We start from the raw sequence: 8,864 nt of genomic DNA, 5'->3' as shown, positions 1-8,864 counted from the left end.
AAGTGTACACATATATGGGTAGGTGTGTTCAGACTTTTCACTTGCTGTGTGTATGTCTACATATCAGCCCCACACTAATGAAGGCCCACAAAGACCTTTCACCGGACTGACAGGCCACCTGAATTGCACAATTGTACAGCTAGAGGAGCCTGCATGTGTACAGAAAAACCAGTGATCCCATAACTGTCTGGGTTCACTCTCATAAAACCAGGAGGGGGGTGCAGAGGGAGACCCACACAGCTACAACCCTGAAGTCCCAGCTGCAGCAAAACAAAGCTTTAACTTTTAACAGAATGATATATTAAAAAAAAAAAAAAAACATACACAAACTTGGATTATTTATTCACTTAAGATGAGCATTTAATTCAGTACTCATTTGGTGCATTCAAATCCTTCATTTGTGTGGTACAAACACATCAGAGCGTGTCTCAGGCAGAAGGCTAGAATCTGGTGAGTCTATGTTCCTTGCAGATGGTCCAGCCTCGCAGCAGCTGTGCAAATGAAAGACAGAGTGTCGTTGAAGGAGTGAGAGAGATGGAAAGTTGGCCACAAAGAGAACAGAGTAACATACCAGTTGCTGACTGAAAATGTAATGGAAAATTTAATAGTGCACTGAGATTTGCAGAGGGAACATAATTGTGGAGAGAATTTTTCTACTAATTTCAGAAGAAATATAAGCAAATGATACTTTTGCTTTTTTTTTTTTTTTTTTTTTTGCCAGGGGACTATGAACAAAACATTTATGCAACAATAGCTTGCGGATTCATTGTTTCCCCCCCCCCCCCCCCCCCCCCCCTTTCTTAGTCTCTTATTCCTTCATGAGAGGATAATTACTTCAAAACAACAAAAACAAAAAATGTGTGTAACCTAAAGGAGCTATGTCTAGCCTTTTGCACTCACAATTGTCAATCAAGCCCCATTATTAGGCTTGAGGGGGGGAAACAGGTGACAAAATCCTGCTTGATGCTGAAAACACACAAACGTTTGTTCTTTATGGGGGAGGGAAGCCAAACACCATATTAAAGCTAGTTGCACACAAAAATCTGGTTTCTGCATGTGGAAAAGTACAACTTCTGAGTAAATAACTGATGTTATGACAGATTTTTGGCACTATTTTTTTTTTTTTTTTTTTAAAACTTGCAATAGTATAATTATTACCGCTACACACTGATTCCTATTCAGAGCAGTCCTAACTTCACAACACCCACCTCTCCACTGTCCTCATCCCCAGTAATTGCCACTACATGTAAATATCAAGTGGTTAGCGAATAATTAGTCTTTCATTGGCCAGCAATCACCTCTGGGCCCCGTCTATGCTTTAGACCCCTCCCTCGTAGAGCCGCCCTGAAGACAGGGGCCCCTTTTGAATGACAGCGCTTGGGAAGGAAGACGAATTTTTGTCTGATTTCCCGCAGCCGCAGCGTCAATGAGAAGCAGTCGAGGAACTCCATTCTAACTGAATGGATTGGTATGGGGAGAAGCGGACCTCAAATCACGGCTAAGCGGCAGCTTTGGGACTGTGTAACATTCACCATGGTTTTACTTTCTCTGCTGTTTCGACCAGGTAAGTGGTGCTTTTTACAATCCGTGCTCCCCCACTCCTGTCCTGCATGCAGTGCATAGCTGTACCTCGCATTCACCGGAATGGAGGTGGAGATAGAAAAGTTAACTTTCCCCCCCCCCCTCCCTAGTGTTGTGTTGGTTTGAAATGTAACTCTGATGGGTTTTTAAGCATGTCTTTTCTGGAGTTATTAATGTTTTGGAGTTAACAAGAAGGAGGGGAAATGGTTGTTTTTCAAAAGTTTCCCGTCCTCTACTGGGACAAAGTAACTGCGGTATCCCAGCCTCCAGTCTGCACTGCAACACTTGTATCGCTGCTAGCCGAGCAGCACGAGTTTACGCACTTTACAGACATCTTTTAGATAACACTTTGCACTTTTGTCACACCACACAAGCACGCTAAACACAGTGCAACTAACCGCTTAACAGTTACTACGTTTTGACCACAGTGTAGTTAATTATTTACTAACTTGCGTGTAGTTACGGCTTAGCTTTCCCAGCTAGCATAGCTCACTAGCAACAGGCGTTCAGCACCCGCAGTCAGCCTTGGACGGAGCTTTTTGTGTTTTTTCTTTCATTTAAACCGAGAAAATAGCGCTAATTTACTGCTTGCGTTATAGTGGACACAGTTGTAATGTTCCCACCTAGCTTATACTGTTGTAGTTGTAGCAGAAGCTAGGAGGACCACGGTTTTTCATCTATTCATGCTTCATTTATTAACTTTGTTAGCCACCATGCATGGGGGTCCAACTTTTTGGCCTCTGAACGTGTTGCCTGCTCCTCTATCTCAGCCTGAGATCGGGAATCTACAAAATCCAAAATACACTATGTTTTTTATCTTTTTTTTGCTTTTCCAAGTTGTCTTAGTTTTTGTGTCGATCCACGTTCATATTTTTTAATGAGGAACTTTGGATTTAGCGGATTAATCTGCAAGATCCAACGCAATGTAGTATTGAATTTCACTTTTCTTATATAGAAAAATATGCTTCTAAAATTTTGAGCATTTTAACTAATAATAATAATAATAATAATAATAATAATAATAATGATTGTAAAGTGATCAAACCAGGGTAGGGAATCGGCTACCAAATTCAGCATTTCTTGTTATTCATGCCCTTATATCTGAAACCTTAAAGCCATGTTTTAAGTTGGCTGGTCCAAATGTTCCATTTTACTTAAATTATATCAAATTATTGTGTGGCTATTTATTTTAAATAAGGATTTAGTCATTACATAGTGACATAAACAATGTTATTGACCATTAACCATCACTTTAAAGACGTAAACTTAGACTATTAGCACTATTGTAATGGCTTAGGAATAGTTGCTGTGGTGAAAATGTTTAATATTATATACACAGCTTCCCCAGAAAGTACTTGTCTGTAGCTAATATATTGTTATACTATAAAGAGAAAGATATTAAAGTGCTGCTTTGTTCCTGGAAAGTATTGTCTATAATAGTGTGGTGTTTGTCTTAACTGATTGATTTTTTTGTAAATGAACCCATTTAAACAGGATAGCCATTAAACTGAGTGCTTTTCAGGCCAGGAGATGATTATTTCACAAGGCAGGAATGTTTCTCATGATCTGATCACATTGAGCTATCAGACTAAACTTTTTATAAGTTTGAGTTCAGCTGCGTTGTGTCTTCTTTTACTCCAAAAATATAATATCAGGTGAATAATAAATATTGGCCATATGTATAAGCTGTTGGTTCTGATAAATAGTTAACAGTTGAAAAACCCATATCAGGTCAGCCATCAGAGTGGTGAGGATGGAAGGTCCCCTGAAAATGCCACTGAAATTTGTCTTTATCCAAAGACTATCTATTAATAAAAAAATAAAAAAATAAAAAACACATACCAGCTTAGATGCTATTTGTGTGGTCATTTAGCTTGTCATCAATGTGCTCTACACAACTGTTGGTAGCTGTTTAAGTGGCGGAACATAAAGAGCCTTCAGGGAGATGCATGCTTGTTGATTGCTGTGTAGGCAGTGATTGTCAGTAAGTGTCAATCTGGGCAGACACGAGTGACCTCGCAGCAAGACTGGAATTTAGAGGACGGATGCATCTAACTTGACCTCTCACACTATATCTCAGATTTATCCGAGCTTGTGTTTAAGTGCACTGACTGTGAGACGGATTAATCATCTCTGCTGCTCCCTGACTGCACCAGACTTGTGTGAATGGGAAGAAATGGTGTGAAAATATTCATGTGCACTGACCTGAAATCTCCCATGTTTATCTTCTTGTTTTGTCCCAAGTTGTTGTGAGATAAGATGGAGCTTTGGGGTAAACAGAGGATTATTTCTGTTGCAATATTTAGATTGCACTCAGTCTTGCAGTAAAAGTGACAAATGTGTCTTGAGATTGTGGCTCATCCTGATCTGAAATGGAAATATTTCAACCGTACAGCAAGGCGGTCAAATCCTTGGCAGCACAGACAGACACATCAAATCCAAAAGTAGCCATAAAAGGTAAATACATTTGATGAGTAGCCACATCTTACTTCTCAAAAGTAATGGCTTAATTTCTTTGTGCTTCTTTTTTTTGTGAAGAAATTACTTGACATGAATCCTGGAATTGAGGCAGACTATCACATGCTGGGCTTCTTTGCCTCGCCACCTTCCAGCTTTCAGCTGGCATCCTCAGCAACTCTGAATGATATTCTTCTTGTGATCCTCTTTACGTTAGCAACCCCAACGCACTGGCCTTACAGTCACGTGACATGTATTGTTATTTGATAGATTTCAACTATCTCACCAACAGCCAAACCTGATTCAACACCCTCAGGCAAGCTAACACGAGTTGGTTCCCTTCTACTGTGAAGCTGTTTCTGTGAGGGCTGGATGAGGGAAATGAGTTTTGACTGATTGTGGAGCACAGTGTGGGATCGGGGTCTTGTGGGCTCACACGTATGGCTTTTAATGCTCTCCTGATTGTGCTAAAGTTGATAGTGGAAAAGTTCTGACCTTGCTGCTTCATGCAGTGCTGAGGTAATGTATCAGTAAATGTCAACTGGAAATTTATGGTAACGTTGGATGTGCATCACTTTTTGATGGGAGAGAAATTTGCTGACGGGCAAATGTTGAGATCACAACATAATGTTGCAGTTCAACTGTTCACAATCATCTTGATCCTTTTTGTTTTCCAGCTCACTGCCAGCAGTGTCGAATCCAGCGCTGCAATGCAGAGTACGTGTCTTCTACCTCACCAGCGAGTGGTCTTCAGGAGGACGTGGCTCTAGATGTGGACTACTGCATTGCCCTACGGGCGTACGCCCTGTGTACCCGGCGGCAAGCGCGCAGCTGCAGAGGTGACCTGGTCTACCACTCAGCTGTCTTTCGCATTAAGGACTTATTCTCTCAGCACAACTGCTCCAGTGATGGGCCCACCTCTTCCGCCAAGGTCCCCAGCACATCCAGGCCAGCCGTGTCGGAGCTCTGCGATTACGAGAACCGGGTCCTCGTATCAGGCTCAGGCGGCCAGCAGAAGAAGTACGCCCACTGTGGATTATTCGGAGACCCACACCTACGGACTTTCCGAGACGAATTTCAGACCTGCAAAGTGGAAGGGGCGTGGCCTCTGATCGATAACCGCTTCCTGTCGGTGCAGGTGACAAATGTGCCTGTTGTCCCAGGCTCCAGCGCAACAGCAACCAGCAAAGTAAGGATGAATGTTACTGCCTACGCCTGACTTGTCTGCAGTGTTACCTTCCTCTTATCTTTTTGCCTTCAGTGCATGAATAGGCACAAGCAAATCTGTCATGTCCATACATGTCCAGATCAGAAGCTAGCCCTCACATGACAGTAAGTTTGAAACTAATGGCCAACACAAGCAGTCTGCTCTTCCCATGCTAGCTCGCTAGCTCAGGCGCTGCCTTTAAGTATCAAACATGTGAAGTTAATCGTCATTCCACGGTGCCTCTCTAGTCTCCAGCATTCCTCGTGTCTTGGAGCTCCTTCAGATCTGTGAGGGGAAAAGAAAAGAGGAGGGGAGTCCTTCAGTGGTGTTGAATCACAGACATGCTTGAGTGCTCTACCTTTAACACATGGGTGGTCATATGGTAGTGATTAACGCTCACTCAAACATTTTCCTCCACTGCCACAATCTGGAATGTTTTTTCACCCCTCTGGTCAAATAATTAACTTGCTGCTTTTTGTGTAAATATGGAATCATTTGGAAAAATAAAGGAATAATTGGCCAGCAGCAAGGAGTTTTTGGTTCTGGTAATGAACTGGGGTTGTATCTTCATAGCAGTTTTTTTTTTTCCTACTTCTAAAAAACCTTTTAATAATATATTTTGTATATCTACTTAATAGTTGAAGTTGCATACTGTTGGCTTCCACAAGCTGCTTCTTTATTTTCTTCTTTAATGCCTTTAAAAATCTGCTTCCTCTTTATAAAGAAACATCACTGAACATTTTAAATGAGCCAATTTTAAACTCACATTTTCAAATTATAAATGATTACACTTAAAACAACAGATGATGTCAAACCTCATTAGAAATTTGACTGAACTTTAGCAGCAGTTATGCAGCCCAGTGCAGATGTGTAGCAAAGGTGTATCAGTGCTCAACACCCGCATGCCCACATCCCACTTTTAGAGTTGTTTTCTACTGCCAGACTTCAGGCTGGAAATCATCCATCAAATACAGAATTCCCTTTAAGTATAAACGTAACCACAGCCAACACTTTGTCACAATACTTGGAAAGAAAAGGAGGGGAGCTCATATTTGTCAAAACTCTCCTGAAGCGAAAAGGAGGGGAGCTCATATTTGTCAAAACTCTCCTGAAGCGTAAATCAGAAATTCTAACTAAATGACAGCAGAGTAAGAGGTGGAGATTTTAGGCTCATGTTTATGTTTAGCTATGATTTTTTATTTATTTATTTTTTTTTGGGGGGGGGGGGTTGGAAAGAATAGATGATCCTTTGTTAAACTAATTTAGTTTTGAATACATTTATTTTATGATATCTGACAGAAAAGAGCATCTGCATTTTGTAAAAAGACCAGTGAGATTCATCAACATAGCTGACCCAACATGTTAATGTTTGTTCCTTACTGCCACCATGTGGCTGGGATATGTATTGTTTTTAGCCCTCTTTTTTTTCTTTTACCTTTTTTGACAAAATGCTGGCTGTAGGATAAATCTAATGCTACAAATCTTTTGTTCTAAACTGCTTTAACTTTTTCCTCTGATTCAGATCACAGTAATCTTCAAGTCATATCAGGGGTGTACTGATCAGAAGGTGTACCAGGCCACCACTGAGGATCTGCCCCTCGCCTTTCAAGATGGGACTCGGAGTGGTGGCGAGAGCGGCAGCCTGACCATCGCAGAGCGAGGCGGCTCTGGAGTGGGGCGGCAGGTGAAGATACAAGCCCGTTACATCGGCACCTCCATCATTATCCGACGTGTGGGCAGCTACCTGACCTTCGCCATTCGCATGCCAGAGGACACACTAGACTTTTCCGAGGACGGTGGCGGTCTGCAGCTGTGCTTGCACGGCTGCCCGCGCAACGAGCTTATCAAAGAGCACACGCTGAGCCGCCAGAGCCAGCAACCCCGCCTTCAAGGCACAAACACAGAGTTGGGTCCTCCACGGCCTCCCCACCAGACCTACACGGTGGAGAGAGCCACAGCCAAGTGTAGAGAGACTCTGCAGGTGGAAGACGTGTACTTTCAGTCCTGCGTGTTTGACTTGCTGACAACAGGAGATCCTGAGTTCTCTATGGCGGCCTACGGTGCCATGGAGGATTTAAAGGCGTTGCCACCCAGTAAACTGAAGCAGAATTCTCCAAGGACTCCTCGTGTTTACAACCGAGGAACGTCACAGACGCAGGCTGTATCAGCAGCCAACAGCTCCCTGCTCTCACTCCTACTGCTCACTCTGCTACTGTTGTAAAAGAAATAAATATAAATGATTACAAAACAAAAACAAGGCGGAGCATGGACTCAGACAGGACATTGGAAGCATTACCAGCTTGAGGAAAGAGTGACTTGAGCACAGACAATTTTTTCTTTGTATTTTCATTTCTAAAGGGGTTGGTACTCTTATAATCTTTACAGTTTTTTTTTTTTTTAAATTCCCATTTGAAGAATTTCACTTTTTGAAACAATTTCCCCTTGTTGCATCTTATGTGGATTCAAACACACATCGCATCATTTGGAACTAAAACAAACAAATGCATTCAGTCACATGATCAGATGTCCTGTACAACATGTCTGCACCACACAGTTGTGACGAAAGCAAATGAAACGCAGAGCTGTGTGTGCCGACCTTGAAGCAGGAAAACGGCGTATTTTTTGTAAATATTTCCATTGAAAATGTGCACAACCTTTAAACACTCCACCGTATATGAAGTTGAATATGACTCCATACAGTATCTGTTCTTGTTCTTTTTTTCCACTTTATCTAGAGCAAGATGGCTTCTAGATCCTGTATTATCCAGTAATATCAATAGCACTTAATGGTTTTAGCAGCAAGTGTTGTGTAAATTTTTCTTTTTTTTTTTTATAAATCATGTTCATTAGTTTTTAAGCAATTGGCAAACTGAAGACACAGGATCCAACAACTGCATGTAAAAACTACCTAGCCTTAAAGAATGATGTGTCAATGTGACGTTCAGCAGTTCTGCTTTTGTGAAAGACTCCCTCTTCAAGCTGTTTAACTTCCAGTTTTTAAAGGTAAAAAAAACCCCCACAAATCTTTATATAATAATATATTAAAAGAGTGTATATATGTGTTTTATATTGTGTACATTTGCCTGTGTATAGATGTTTTAACTATAATATGTTTTACATTTGTTGTGTTTAGCAGGTTATTTTGAGTCATTGTATTAAAAGTAAACTAATATGTGTTGAGCTGAATCCTTAAATTTCTGTATTAAAGTAAACACTCCAGACTATAATCACTTCTCCTTCTTTTGTTAATCCCTTTATTTCTTTAGGAATATTATTAGGATATTTTAAAAGAGGTGATTTAATTTTAAAAAAAAAACAAAACAGAGATTTTCCTAAATGGGCAACATTTTACAGTATGATCTTTTTTCCTATCTGTGTACTTGCAATGCTGCGTTGTGTCCTGGTGGTGTCCTCAGTCTACAAGTCCTGACATCTGGTAGCACAAAGACAGCTTTGACAAGCTGACTGTGTAGCTGTAGGGTTCCACAGTATGTTCTCAGTCCCCTGTGTAAATGTTACTTTTGAGTGCTGAGCTGGCTGCTGGCTTTGCTTTTGTCTGTCCGAGTGTTGCATGGCTCCAAATAGGATTTGGTCAGTGGTTAACACCAGCTTGGAGTCA

The 8,864-nt window shown here is 41.2% G+C and overlaps 1 protein-coding gene across 1 annotated transcript; it reads left to right on the top strand.

Annotated features, from left to right (window-relative positions):
- Positions 1–1,434: 1,434 nt before the first annotated feature.
- Positions 1,435–8,450, top strand: rgmd (RGM domain family, member D). Its single transcript, XM_079244503.1, has 3 exons — positions 1,435–1,564; positions 4,716–5,227; positions 6,768–8,450. The coding sequence occupies exons 1-3, from the start codon at positions 1,471–1,473 to the stop codon at positions 7,464–7,466; spliced, it is 1,305 nt and encodes a 434-aa protein (XP_079100629.1). The 5' UTR covers positions 1,435–1,470; the 3' UTR covers positions 7,467–8,450.
- Positions 8,451–8,864: the final 414 nt, after the last annotated feature.

This window comes from Telmatherina bonti, assembly GCF_933228915.1.
Source record: "Telmatherina bonti genome assembly, chromosome: 8".
NCBI classification, from domain to species: Eukaryota; Metazoa; Chordata; class Actinopteri; order Atheriniformes; family Telmatherinidae; genus Telmatherina; species Telmatherina bonti.
Note: the sequence above shows the minus strand (reverse complement) of the source record. Positions and strands in the feature narration are given on the sequence as shown.